We start from the raw sequence: 15527 nt of genomic DNA, 5'->3' as shown, positions 1-15527 counted from the left end.
ATGATAAAAGAATTGGCAGTCTTGGCAATTTACCAGATCAAGACATGGTTTAAGAATTTAATCCAAAAGAGGTCGGTTAGAGATGATTGATTTTGAGCACTGGTTGGAGCACAAATACTCACTAGCATCAACCACCTGGTATTCAAAAGCACTCCTATGGGAATTCTGGATGAGCCTGAAAAACACAGATGCTCCCATCCAACTGATCAGATTGAGAGCATCCCTCCCTCCTCCCAGCCTAAATAAAATCATCCAAAAGAACAGCAACTCTGACACACTCCCCTTCTGTTGACCCTGTGAGGCTCTCTTCACAGCTGGAGACCACCTCAGGTTTTGATTCTGCTATGGAGGCAGCACTTTTCCTGCTGAGTGACAAGGTAACACAGGGAATAAAAAGCAATTGGTGGGTGGTCTAAATATACTTCTTGCTCATTTCTCCCAAACTCTTACCTCTACCCTCCCCCAAACACTAACATCCTCACACCTCCTGCCCCAGGAGAAAATAATCTCTCCTAAACATTTGGCTTTAAAATGCAGGCTCCCAGAAATCTGTAGCTTTGTTTTCTTCCTGGGAATAAGATAATAAAGAGAGAAAAAGAAAGAAGCATGAATAAGTCTAAAGTAATTCCAAAGAGAGATATAGTCCTCTCAGTTGGTGTCATACTCACTACAAGTAGAGGTTTAAATACCTTCCATGCCTTTAAAAATATGTCACAAGAGTGCTACTTTTCCAGTTTGCAACTCTCTTTAGTTACAGTAGCAAGAAAATAAAGTCAACACAGTGACTGACACTATCTCTGTACGGGAAAGCAGTACTTTCAGCAATTAAAAATCAGCATAATCAGAATTTACACATACCTGAAAATATTCTAAAAAATTTAGAGAAACATTAATTTAGAAGCACTATCCCAAGCTGAAATCTATAACAAAACAATCAGTTTTTCAGTTATCAGTCCTAGCATCTAACACAGTTATTTGCTGTTCTCACTATGCTCATCCAAACAGTTTTGCTTTCCGATTCATCCTTGTGAAAAGATACATCAAGAAGGCAAAAATTAAAGGCAAACAGACTTCATAACAGTTCTGTGCTTTGGTTTTTCCCTATGAAAGCTTTTAGGACACTTGCACGAGTTAGAAAAGTGGTCTGCAATCAAAGGACAGTGCAAAATACAGGAACTCAGAAATTGCCACTTTTCAGTAGTGACTGGGATTTGAAAGGTTAATTTACTTGTCTTAGATTTGCACCAGTATTCTCTTTCTTGCCCATCTTCCACTTTGAGCTCAGTGACATGGGGCTCTGCAGCACTGCAGGTACCAGCAGAGCAACAAACACGTTAATGCTGCCCACAGGGATACACGTGCCATATCTACACAGAAGTGAAACGGGTCTGTATTCAGAAAAGCATGTATTCTCACTTTTCTGAGCACTGACTGCACAACCACTCTTTCGGTATTACAGCCTTGGAACTCATAGCTGTCCATGGTGAATGGCTTGAAGGTCCACAATTTCTTGGCCACAAATTTCTCCCAAATTCTGACCAACCCTAGGAACGGCCAAGCAACTGAATGGTTCTTGCTAGGACTCCACAGTTGCTAAGTTACTCTCTTAAGAGCACCTTTTCATCTTTCTCTCACATTGACCTACTTGTGAGTAGAGCTCATAACAAGCCAAGTTAAACAGCTCTTGCATTAAACTACTTATGTGGTGGAGCCAGTCTCTGCAAGCCCCCACACCAAACTGCTTTATTCCTTGGGTTCCTTGGTATCTGTGGGCTTTCACAGAGCTGATTTACCTATTTCATATAACTATTTAGCAGGTTGGTCACATTTTCCCCTCCATCTCACTCTCTAACTCTTGTGCCTGAATTTCAAGCTCAGATCATTTTTCTGGCCTTCAGAAAATTCATATGGATGCTTAACATTCTCCTGCTCTATTAAAAAAAGAATTTTCTTAAACCAACAAGTAAGTAGTTGCAATTGGAAGCTCTAGAAACTACTTTCTATATAATTAATTTTTCTGTGGAATTTGATTCATAATAATGAATATGGCTGTATCTACTTCAGAAATTATATCACAAAGTTTTAACAATTACTACACTTGAGCTTGGCACCGATAGGGTCAAAAAACTGTAAAATGCATTCCTTAATTAGTATTTGCAAACATTTCTTAATTGAATAGCAGCAATTAAAAAATCTAATACCACTTACATGGAGCAAGACACTTAAGATGCAAGTCCTATCAAATTACTAATTTCAGTAGTAAAAACAAAAAACTCCTGATTTCTCTTCAAAGTAATGGCAGATTTACAGAATTATTTCACTGACATTGCTATTGATACACAATAAGGTAAAACTCAATGTACTTTGTGGAAATTTTTGTACAAGATTGGCAAGTAATGAGTGTGGGGCGCTAGAGAGACAAGAAGACGTAGTTAAGCCTACCTGGTGAACAAGTTCACCAAGACTTTATATTTGCACTCAAGAGTCCTTGCTGAAAGAGAATTGCTATTTCACTTCAGCCTTTTAGAAGACAGGAACTGTGCTCCATTCACACCTTGATGTTTTCATTACTCACCTGATGTTAGCTGACTTCGCCTTCAGGTCATTCCAGCGCTGGTTCATGTCATCAAGCCGGTGCTGGAGCAGAGCAGCTTCCTCAGAGTTCCCCAAGGCTTTCACCATCTTCTGTCTGTTTCCATCAATGCTTTTGAAGATGTCATTGTGGGCATCAATCTCAGCTTGGATGTCCTGAAATACCAGTAACAAAAGTTCAAACATGTTAGTTCTGTAAGTAAAGGAGGGGAGGGTTTATTCACATTAGTAGTCCCAAGCATTAGGACAGAGTGTGTATTCTGACTTTCTTGGGTGACTCTGATGACAGACGCAGATGAGAAAACCTGCAACCTCATTAACGTCAATATAAAAGGTCTCGCTACCTTAAGTGTGAGAAAAGGAGCCTAAAAGTCATCCAAGACCGTGATACAGGAAATAGAACTACAAACACGAAGTTCTGTGGTGTTATGTTTTGTAGCACTGAAGGTAACTAATTGTCTATTGCTCACCCACGCATTTCACACAGTGTGGCATTTGCAAATACTCTAGAAGTCATTTCCTTTTCAGAAATTACACAGACACAGCCTTAGCTTTGTTGGCTCTTTCCTCTTTGAAACAAAACATTCCAGAAACCTTACACAGTCCAGTGAAATTCTAACTCCACGTAATACTCTAGGTCATACGTAATGAAAGCTTTTCACTAAAATCTATGTCCTTAAACTGCAGTTAAATGACTACAACAACCACAGGTCCATTTTTACAGTTAAACTACTGTACACCAGGGCCTGAAATATATGGAGAGGTAGACATAAAACAGTAGGAGGTATTACAATCTGAATTTCACAGTAAATACTGAAAAGAAAAAGAAGTGCTTGTGATTTTCATTCAGCTGACTCATTTCTCCTCCCCTTAGAAATTATACCCATGTTATTCTCTCATCTACCATCTGCCTCAAGAAACCCATTACAGATGTTGTCCTCATCTAACTGAGCACAGCATTATTTTTAAAACACTTTATAAGAGCAAGTAAAACTTCCTGCATCACTGCCAATGCTTTCTGACATCCATGCATCTATGTATACTCTAATAAAGCAATGTAAATATGTGTAAAGACAGAAGGTGCACTGGTTGTCTCAACAGGATTAATCACCAAAGATTATGACAGGAACTTGATGCAGATGTACATAAACTTCTTTATCAAAGGAAGAAATTAAATAACTGAAATCCCTTAAAGGCTTTTATTCTTCTACTCCTCAGTAATCACCATCTGCTACCAAAAGCAGAACAGGAGGGGGTTCTTGTACCTCCCCATCCTAAAGATGTAGTCCTTCGTCTTAGAATGGCTGCTTGCACATCTACAAATGAAAGTGGAAAGTATCTATGAATTTGAGATAGCGTGAAAGCTTTCTTGAGTTAGGGAAGAAAGCAAAAAGAAGTCAAGATATAGCTGGAGAAGTGGGGGGAGGAGAGATGGAGCAGTGGGGAAGGACATGAGATAGGGAGGCATCAGCAAAGGTCTAGCTGTCCAGATGAGCTACTATGTGACTTTGGACAATGACCTATTCTTTGCCCTGAGATTCAGTATTCTAAATCAGTTAAAAAGACACTTTTTCTGTCTTTAAAACACCTGATAAAAATCACCATTCTGAGCATAGATACAAACAATGACATTTAAAATGAGAAAGCACAACGGAAGTGTCTGATAATCAACCAACCAAAATAAGACAGCAGAGTCATCAGCTGAATTAGGTGCTTATCCAAAAACATTTGCAGCTCCTGACCTCACATCTTTAACACGTGTATATGCAGTGAAAACCAGCTCAATCCCACACAGCAGGAGGTACAACCACATACAGCAGTTACAATTCTAACTGCACACTCCTCTGTGCTACAAAAGCCTGATCATGTCAAATATACATCTTTACCTCTTCAAAGTCACAGAACACAACTTAACTGAAAACAAATTGATTTCTAATCTTCCATTCTACAACCACAATATTAATCTAAAACCATTCATTCTAAAACCTTCATAAAACATTCTTTGATTATACTTGAGAGGACATTTCAGCATACATGCTCAAAAATGTTTTATTCAAAGTGGGGTTTGATTCTTGCACTTCCCAGTTACCATGTTACATTGATTAAGGCACAGTAAATTTGCTGTTAACATTCTTGAGTCCCATCTGTGACCACAGTGTTGACACAATTCAGTTCAAAGAATAAAGTCTGCTAATTAAGTTCTCTTTCTCTTTTCTGATTTCCGTTTTCCAGGGGAAAAAATAGCACTGCCAGCGGATGGATAAACCAATTGGACAGATAAAGTTAATAAATGTAAATTAATCACAGTCCTCAAAAAAGATGGAGAGAAATTCAAATAACATACTCCACATCCATGTGCACGTGGAAGAAGAGCAGCAAGAAGGTGGGATTTAAAAAATTACTAATGGTAAGAGATGGACACAATAAATTAGTTCCTCTCCCATAATGATATAGAAGATCCAGATTTTTATTCAGATATTGTTCTCTGTTGGAAGGCTAACAAGGATGATGGGCTCCCATCTCCTCCTACCTACCTACTGTAATTGCTAGTAATTGGTAATAACCTCCTTTATTCATGGTGTTATCAAAATCTTTCAATTCTTATGAGATTTGTAAACATGTGACTGTCTTCCTTTAGAATTTCTTTCTTCAAAGTGTGAAGAACTGTAACCCTTCTGTAAACATACCAATTCATGTTCATCGTGATCTATTATTTCTTCTTTCTCCCACCCTTTTCTTGATCTTTGATTCTCTACTGTCCTCTATGTGGCAAAAAAAAAAAAAGGGGGAGGGGGGATGAAAGAAGTTTATTATCCCTGCTCAGACCCCAGTGAGGATTAATTCTAATAAGAGTTAATCAAATTTAAATTTTGCAATACTTTAGAATAAATTATAAACACTTCCCTGTTATCACATGGAAGTTCTTATATTCAGAATCACAGTGACAACACACTGGAGGATGCAGGAGGAGAGGAGGAAAAAATTCTGTTGCTTTTGCCACATAAAGAGGGTGATACAACCATGAAATATCATCACTGTTAGCCCAATGCAAAGGGGATCTCCCAGTGCAAGTAGAACAAATGAAAGGGGAGAGGAAAAAAACCAGCAAAAACATAAAAAAAAAAAAAGAAGGAAAAAGGAAACCTAAAGAAATATACTGCAAATAGAAGTAGACTTCTTGCTTTATCAACCTAATTTTTTGAAGTGTTACTATAGAGATGTCACATTTCCCTAATTTTGAAAATATTTATGTGCACCTATCTGTTAAACTGAATTGATAATTTATTGTATGTGGGCAACAAATTTGTTTACATGCCCAACTGCTTGAAGGATTAAGGTCCTAAATTAAAAGAATGCCCTCTGAGGAAAGAATTCTTTCTATATATAAATCGAGGTGAAATTTTGAAAGATAGAAAGGAGAAGAAACAACTAGATTGGCATTTAGATAGGTACTTCACTCTAGCCAGACTATTAAGAAGATTGCCACTTCCCTTAAATTGCTTTTAAGTATTAAGATCAAACTGCTGCCTGTCTTTTCCCCTTTGGTCTGGTAATTTCAAAATTCCCCTTATTGTCATTCTGAATCTTCTTTGGCTTCTTTGCTTCTCTCCCTCTTTATCCCTCGTCATGTAGGATTCAAGACTTCATTTTATGTTTGGATTTGATTTTAAGCCTTGCCTCCATAATAAGAAACCTACTTCTTACTTTAATTTGGATAAAATAAAATCTTCAATTATCATATGATGTCAACTGAAGAGCAGGTATCTTTAAAGAAGGTATAAATATGGTATGTTCCACTTAGTAATGCTACAGATGGCAATACTGAAAAGGACCCAAAGACACAGCTCACTCCACTTGAAGTTGCCACCAAAACAGCCCAAAGGCAGACCACAGTGATGTGTCCAGGGTAAAAGAAGACATATGACCAAGATTGGAACAGAACCAAACTTTGTGAGCCCAGCTCCAAGATCAACCAACTATTAAACTTTTGTCTTTTCTTTCCCCCTTACAGACTGCAAGGATCTGTTAAAAACAGTTACAACACTAGGCATAATTGCCATTTGGAAACTATTAGTACTGTATAAAGGCAAAATAACTCTAAACCAAACCAACAGCATTCCCATGACAACAGGCATTCTAGTGTCTTTTTTCTGAATGATGAGCCCAGAAGGCCTCTAATTCACTCTGCAACCCTCTAAGCTATTAGCACATTCACTTCCATTCACATTTTTTCAGATTTTATTTGTCTATAATGGCAATAGACCAGTGAAGACAGTAACACTGGCAAAGTATTTCCCTCTTTAAAGGGCCCAAACCCTTCTGTTGAAGACAAAAACACAACTAGTGGAAGAATACTCCAGCATTTTTGATAGTGATAATTCAATAGAATAACATTTTGCATATTTTAAATGCTGTGGAGTTATGATACAAAGATCGAAAACAGGGAAGTTATTTTATTCTGTAAGGTAAATAAACAGATTTTCCTAGAACATTACAGATTCTATTATCAAGAACCCTTAATCTTTTTTTTACTAAATATAAGAACAAAACTTGACTTAGTCTCTTAAGAAAAAGGTCAACAGCATTCTCTACCAAATTCTAACTTCACAGGGGATTTTAAGTCAGTTACATACAGGACTTACCAACATTTTACTCCAATTGTTTTTAAAGCCACTGTAAAAACCAGAATTCTGCATTACACTCCAATTTTTAACCATTTTTATGTTTGCTAGGAAACAGAATTGCACTGAATCTTCACAAACATCTGACCACAGAGTAGGGATGGCAAGTTGTGTCATACAAACCACATAAGGCTTGCAAGAAATGGACATAATAGTACAATGCTGATGCTGTGCAACAAGACTATCAGTGTTTTGTGTTGGCACACAGACTGCAACATCACTTTAATCCCCAGGTACAAGCCAGATACAGGGAAACTGTTGCAGTTTTCAAACTATATATACATCTTAAAAGGAGTTAGTGGGGTTGAAGTTGACTCTTCATGAATGAAAAATAGCTTGAAAAACTGCATTTTCCCTAGCAAAGTTACATCTGGGGTATTTTGCCAGGACAGTTTTGTACGTCTTCACCCCAATACAAAGCATGCCTGTGACTGGAACTTATCAGCAGACTTGGTGCAGGTACACAGAATTGAAAGCCCCAAAAAAACGACTGCCTTCACCTACAATGCCCAAGTCAGCAAAGACATAGTTACAGAAATACTGCAATTGCCTCTGTCAAAGGTCAGGAATAAATGTGATGACTGCTCATCAAAATATCTGCAGAAAACAACTGGAAGAAAAATGTCAGGGTAACCAAAGGACATCGCTGTATGCCACAGACAACAGACAGAACATTGTTCTTCGAGGTCTCACAGCAGGTAGCAAGGGAATGGACTTTTTTTTTTTTTTTTAAATAGCAGATTGTTTAGTCTATCTTGAACCAGATACATTCTATCTGGTGCTGCCAACTGCCTCTGGGACCACTGCTTTGTCAGATGTTCCTTTTAGCCTCTGCTTCATTGGAAACTTTTTACTTTTTGATGACTCTTAAGGAGGGAGTAAGAATCAGAGTATGATAGAGGATGGTCATAGAGGAAGGGAAACTGGGATTTTACTGATCTCTTCCTTAAAAATGTTGGGGATAGCAGGGAGAAAGGGATGCTCTTGTAAAAAAAAAATTTCAAAAAAATCTCATAGAGGGAGTCTCTGCTCTGGTGTCAGAGGACAGTGATGCCTTTAGAAGGGCTCATCACATCTGCTCTTTCAGAGGCCTGCAGTAGCAGTTGCTGTTGAGCAATCTATCTGTAATGAATTCACATTCAAAAGAGCAGCACACATTGCAAACCTTTGGGAAGAATTCCCATGACCATAAATCCACCAGTGGCAGAATTGTGTATAAAGACGAACATCAAAAATCTCAAGTGTGATACACACACCACGTTGGGCATCACTACAGCCACTGAGACTATAGTGTAAGATTAGAGCAATCTAGAGAGCTGTTGGCTTTAGATGTGATGGAAATTTAATTCCTACTTAAGCTCTCAGATATTTCGTGAAGAAAAAACAAAACTTTGTTGGGGAAAAACCACCTTAGGACATTTTTCACATCTAATTTTCAAAGACTTGTATTACCAAGAGCCTTGCATTAACACTTCAGGTTTCTAAAAAGTTATCTGGACTTAGAATCATAAAATCAGATGGGTTGGAAAGAACCTTGAGGTCACCAAGTTTAACCCTCGATCCACTACCACCACAGTTACTAGACTACAGCACTAAGTGCCACTTCCAGTCTCTTCTTAAATACCTCCAGGGATGGAGAATCCACTACCTCCCCAGACAGCCCATTCCAATGCCATTCCAATGACTTGCACTTAAGCCTCATGGATAGTACCACAGGAGGTGACATATGGTGTAGGTAAAGATTCGTTTCATCACAAGAATGATGATGCACTTACAGGAAGGCTGAGAATGCCAGCCTGCCTTCAACAACCTCTGTGCCTCTGTTGCATGGCATTCACTCAACATCTGAGGGGCACCAAAAATGCATTAATACTAATTCCAGCAGTCACATAAATGTGACTGAACAAAGTCAAAGCAGCCCTGCCTACTGCAGTGTAATGTGACTCCGCTCTTGCATAGGAAGGGAGTGCCGTGTAAGCTTCTGCAAATGCCATCTGGCTTCTGCATTACAGCCACAGCAACAGCGCTCATAATTCTTTCTGTAGAACATATATTAATAAATCCAGAAAGCTGAAAGTAGCTTGCAAGCCAGGACTGCTGTCATAATGCTGTTTCTCCTGGCAGAGAATTCCTTAGGAAGAACAGGATGGGTGTGTGGGGAACCATAAGAGGGAGAGATGAAGCAGGGGAGGAGGAGGGGAGCTTGTTTAAAAAAAAAAAAAAAAAAAAAAAAAAAGAATAACTTGCTTAATAAGCGCAGATTAAAATTTTAGAATTTGTGGTCAAAATCCACCAAATAAAATGTTAACTTTCTCCTCCAGCACCAAAGCATCCTCCTATGTTGCATTACAAATTAAAAATTTCAGCACAGTAGATAACAAAATGTCACAGCAAGCTTCAGGCTAAAAAATACAGAAGAGCTAGGAGACCTGTAAGGTTTGAGTTTGTTGAGAATTACTATGATCAGTTTCTTTGAGGTGAAATCAACACTGGAACATTCAAAGTCACAAGGGAGAGCCTGGAGTGTGCAAAGCCAGTGCTTGCATGATTCACAAAACTTTAGAATCACTGGTGTCAAAACTTCTGTCTTAATGATGTCAGGAAACATCTCACAGTCCAGGATGTGTCCTAATCTTTACAGGCTACCAGCAGCAGTTACAAGAGAAGCAGTTAGGAGTGAACACCAGATGACAGACTGGGAGCAAGACAGGAGGAAGTGGCCTACACAGTGAAGAAATTGTATCACAAACGCTTTTGCTGTTACTCTCAGCTAATTTTGGAAGAGTCATGCTGGGATACTATTCAGTATCTGTCTCAAGCGTACCCCTCTCCAGTAAATGAGGCTGGCAAACTGGCAACTACAGAGGAGGTTGATTTACATTTAAAAAACAGAACATACTGAAGTGTAGAAAACCACAGAATCAGACTTTAAAATCTGCTCTCCTGCCATGTGACCCCAGTTTTACAGTGTTTTATCCTAATTTGTAAATAAATTACTATATGTTTTGTTGCGTGCTCTGGTCTTGCAGGACACAGGAAGTTCGTACAGTGAAACATTATTTTTCTTAAAAAGTAAAAAATAATATAGTATACAAGCCATTCTAACAATGGTTACAAACATACAATTGAGATATCACTGCAAGTACTGAGAAATAGATGAAAACAATCTGATTTTTAACATTCTCGTATCTCTTGCTCATCAGTACAATCACTGCAAAGTCAAGCCTCTCAGCGTTAGTTACCAAACAACCTGGTAGGAGAAGGAGTAACAAGTTTGAATAAAAGAAGAACAAATGAAAAAATGGGAAAAGATACACATTCATTGGAAGCCATCATGAGATCTTCCAATTTGACTAAGATAACATTCAACTAAATTTAACAGCAAATTGCTGAGCATTTGCTTTATGTCAACAGTGCAACAAGGTCACAGGCATAGTGAAATGTTCCCTTATACCCTTAACTTAGCAAAGCCCAAACTTTTCTTCATTTCCATGGAATTAAAAACAAACACCCCCCCCCATAAGAAAAAAAAAAAACCCTGAGGATGCCTACAATCAGAGGACATGCTCTAAAAGTCATTTTGTAGGACCTGAAACAGGGCAGAGAAGCAGAATCAGATTTCTATAAACAGGGGGCACATGAGGACATTAACAGTAACACAGAAAACCTAAGTTAAACATCAACTTGCCCTTTTTATTTATTGTGTAGTTTTCAAAGGCATACATAGCCTTTTTCAAAGGCACAAGTATATGCAACTGCCTATCATACCTTTTCAACTTTTGTCAGCAACTCACGTAAGCTGAAGTTCAGGCCAATCATCATTAAGTGTCCTCCGAAGCCTACATTTTCCTGGTACGTCCTCCAAGCCAGGTCTATAGCCTTCAAAAGGTTCCTCTCCTTTTCCAGCTATATAGTCCCAAAATTCTCCAGGTGTTCCTGTGCGTGCCCCTCTCTTGGACTGTGCTTCCCCAGGAACAGTTCACATAGTGCCATTGTCACAGCCTCCCTGTCCCTGTTCCTTCTCACGGGTTGGGCACCTGGGAGTGAGCTGCTGACACTGGGTGATGCTCATTGCAGGGTTAACCTGACCCCATAGCTGTGTGGGGATCTCCTCGTCTCCACACCTCCCCAGGACTGCCTCCAGCTCACCTCAGCAATGGCCTGCAGGATCCAAGTGCTTCTTGCAGGCCTCAAGCTCAATGTTTGGTCTCAGTGACCCCAAACAAGAGAAGCTATAATCTTCTGGTATATGATGGGTGGAGAGGAGGAACAAGTCCTTCCATATTGGTCCATTCAAGAGGAAAAAAATACAAAAGATAAAAAGAAAAATCCCAAGAGAAATTACTGTCTATAGAAAGCATCAAAAGCCAGCTTCTCAGAGAAATTAAAACGAGATGACACATTTCATCCTAGGAGACACAGCAGTGTGACCAGACAGGAGGCCATCTCTCCTCTCCCTGCCTTTCTTGCAGCCAGCCACCCATGGGCTGGTGCTGCTATGGCAGTAACTAGGCACCTCCAGCCCACTTCACCCTGGAGATGATGCACCACAGAAAGCCAAGGCCTATTAAAAGTCATCTAAAAAGTAACTTCCTTTGTTTAGGAAAAAAAAAAAAAAAAAGTCCAGCAAAGGATCCTGCTGTAATCTCCAAAGCCTTCGCTGGGGATCTCCTCCTTTGGTCCCGTCTGCTCTGAAAGCCGTGTGGTAATCTATCCCCAGCATTTGTTTATTATTGTAATCAGCATCCTCCCTTCCAGCAGCCCTGGTGTTGCTCTGAAGCCAAGCACACTCCCCCTTCCTGGAGGCCTCCCCGCTGGAAAACCACCACCACCCCTGAGGCTGCAGAAATCCCAGACCAAAACCCCTCACTCGCCCCTTTTCCTTCCCCTTGAACAGAGAGGTGGCTATTTAGTCACTGAACAGGTTTTGGAGCCATAAAAGCAACCAGTGCTGTACAAAGCCACGCTGGGCCCGTGGCCGCTCAGGAGGGCAGGGTCGGCGCAAGCAGATTGTTTTCATATGAGCCTGTGCTTGCCCACAGGAAACCTGACACCCCATGGGTGGCTGTGAGGAAATCGCTCCATTTCAAACCATTCCCACTGGAAACCCCGTGTGCATGCGAAAGCCTATTTAAGCTACTATTAATGCCTTCTGTACAAGCACACATTACTCAACCACCAAAGCCAGATTCAGTAATAATGCCAGCAAGTCAGCAAATGTGTAATTAAAACCAAGCCAGCAACCCATCCCTTGCAAACCCCATTAAAAGTATTACTCCTAGGAACATGTTGGGCATCACATGTTGCTTTTACTTTCCTTTTACTTCATCCAACCATCATATGAAGTCCCAATGAATTCACCAGTAGCAAAGCTGTCTTTAAAATTATTCTGAGCTAGTGGGTTATACTGATATAGACAGTATGGGTGAGGATTTTAAAAACATACTCTAGAGAGGAAAAGAATTAAAGTATTGGCCTTAGCAGGATTTTCCCTTGTTTTATTTGTACTTTGCCTCCTGTCTGTATGTTTTATGTGGGCACATTACACAAACTGCAAACGTGCTTGCAAAATAAACTGAGGAAAGTTTTCCAAAGGTGACAGAACACAACCAGTTTCACAGCCCATATGACAGGTCAGCACAAACTGTCTGAATTTATTCTACTACTTCTGGAAGCAAAAAGCCCCTTTATTATGTGACAGTATCTCAAATTATTTTCACAAACTATTCTTTTCCAAATTAACCACTTATAGAAAGAAAAACAACACATTAGATTGAAAAAGTGAAACCCTTCTGCGAGAGATTTAACTACAAACACTATTTAAGAATCTCTTTTCTTCTCCTGTAAGAAAGTCATAGTTCCTATTCCCATGCACACTAAAGTTTTTTTTCTGCTGCTCTTGGATAAAAAACCCTTGCAAACCAGGAAGAAAAAGCCCTTAGATCCACTTCAGAGATGCTAGTGCATATTGAACGAAAATGGGTGCCTGGTTGGATTACAGTGAAGCTTCATAACTCCAGGACTGAATCTAATTATATAACATTAATTTTCCTTTTAAGTCTTGGACTTCATACTTCAGTAACTTGTTTCCCAAAGTTCTGTTGTCATAAAAAAAAACAAAAAAAAAAAAACCAAAAAAACATACATTCTAGATCTTTCAGTACTATTAGATGCAAATGAGATGCCCTCTGAGGTGGTTATTTTATGAAATTATTTTACTGGAATTATTTGCATAATTCCATAAATACTTTATCAATTATTTGCATAATTCCATAAAAGGTTATCAAATATATACATATATACAGAATGTTAGAATAATGCTTCCAGTAGAACAGCTTTGAAAATTGTACCAAATAACTTTTTCAGTGGCTCTCTCACATGAAAACACACTGCAGTATTTGAGAAATTCTAGATTTGTAGAAGAAAATAAAGTAACTGAAATAAGCTCTAGATCAACATATATTTACTGTAGCCTCTACAAATGCTGCAGTTCTGTAGACATGGCAATGTTGGATCATAAGCTCCAGAAATACATTTTAAGACAGCTTTACATTACTTATTACTATTAAAGTTTTGTTGTCATAAATTTCCACAAAAATAACTCCACACTTACCGTTGGCAATGAAAATTAAAATGTTATTATGGAAACTACAGTTATTACACAGATGAGATATTTGAATGCTGGAGTCCAAAGAAATTCACATTCTATGAGTGTAAGTAAGCGCTCATGCAAACACATGATCTACAGCTGAAAACAAGCACAATATCAACTGTAATGAAGTATCCTTCCAAAGTGCTCTTGTAGATACTAAGATCCACAACTGGGAATTTAAGACACTGGAGAGTAATCTACTGCTGATGGATTCAAGGCACTTCTGCAGATTATGTGCAGTGGACCTTCTTGCTACTTTTGTTATTAGAGCAGTTTGCTGCATTTTCTTACATGTCTTCAAATAAGAACATCACACTGCATAAAAATAATACAACCAGCTAACAGCATTTTATAGCCAATGGTAATGTCACTAATGGCAGCCTGCAAAAAGCAAGGGCCATCCAAAGAAAAGTACTTCTATCAATGGTAGAAAAAGGATGGTCAACACAGCAATCAGTGACACACAACTACAATCAGATTTGCTAGAAACTGTTTTTAGGCATGGGTTCTGAAATGCACACCCTGCAAATCCAGGCTTAAGCTTAAGAGACTCATTACTTAGCAAGTCACTTAATGCAGAGATTATGAAACTAATAAAAGAATTTTACATCTAAAAACTTAGCACTGTAAAGATTAAAAAAACCTGCTTTTATCAAGTATAAATCCAGAAATAACTGAATGTTAAGCTACTGCAAACAAACCAGCAGAACCAATGAGTTCAAAACTAGGTAAGAGAAAAAAAGTTATTCCATTGCTGATGGAAGAGAACTCAGAAATTATCTTACACACACCTCTAAAGTTCAATTTCAGAAAAGACAAAAGTCTTCTAGACTTCAGTGTGCAAAACAACATTAAGTATGTATTCTATAAGGTATTTGCTTCCCACTTGTGATGATGTGCAAAAAATGCAATAAAACTGTCATACTAAACACAATTTGACTTTGGAATACAAACTATAGAAATGGGAAGATAACTTTTTTTTCTAGAAAACATGGAAAAATAAACAGCAGCAAGAACCTTAAGAGTGAATGAAGCAGGTTGTTTATACACAGAGCATACATATATCTTATGTGACTCATAACAAAAAAAAGATAAAAAGCATAATGTTCCCTTGTGTGACTCATGTAATGGGCTTAGAGGTCAATAGGTGGTTACAGCAAATCAATACACCCTCTTTTCACTCGAGATGTGTTTCAGGCAGGAACACAAAAAATCCAGCAGTTCAAAAGCACTGTGTTACTTTCACCTGCCTTGCAAAATATCTGGTGTCATTTTGATCAGACCAGGAGGGAGAGATGCCTTCTCACTTCTACAGCAGGTCAGCATTCACAATACAGAGTTAACACACAGCTCCAGCAAGATCAGTCCTACACTGAGGCTCATTATCAACTGAACCCAACACCAAGGTTTAAACTAAGTAGAGACTCACTGATAACCTCTGCCAGAAGTCAAATCACTCAAGCAACACAGTATTGCAAGGACCAGAAATTCATCAGGACAAATGAACAAATCAAATTATTACAATAAAGAGCAATAAGCAGCAGGATGAGACAAAAGTAACCTAAATATGACTGCCAATTAGGCCAAAATTACCAATCAGG

The 15527-nt window shown here is 38.7% G+C and overlaps 1 protein-coding gene across 1 annotated transcript in view; it reads right to left on the bottom strand.

Annotated features, from left to right (window-relative positions):
* Positions 1-15527, bottom strand: part of UTRN (utrophin) — a 374661-nt gene that overhangs the window by 125516 nt on the left and 233618 nt on the right. The window contains exon 52 of the mRNA XM_027888221.1: positions 2576-2748. Coding sequence (XP_027744022.1) covers positions 2576-2748 — 173 coding nt within the window. The remainder of the gene's footprint in view (positions 1-2575; positions 2749-15527) is intronic.

Source organism: Empidonax traillii, unplaced genomic scaffold, assembly GCF_003031625.1.
Source record: "Empidonax traillii isolate 1590-97213 ecotype Southwest subspecies unplaced genomic scaffold, ASM303162v1 scaffold235:size1242204, whole genome shotgun sequence".
Taxonomy (NCBI): domain Eukaryota; kingdom Metazoa; phylum Chordata; class Aves; order Passeriformes; family Tyrannidae; genus Empidonax; species Empidonax traillii.
Note: the sequence above shows the minus strand (reverse complement) of the source record. Positions and strands in the feature narration are given on the sequence as shown.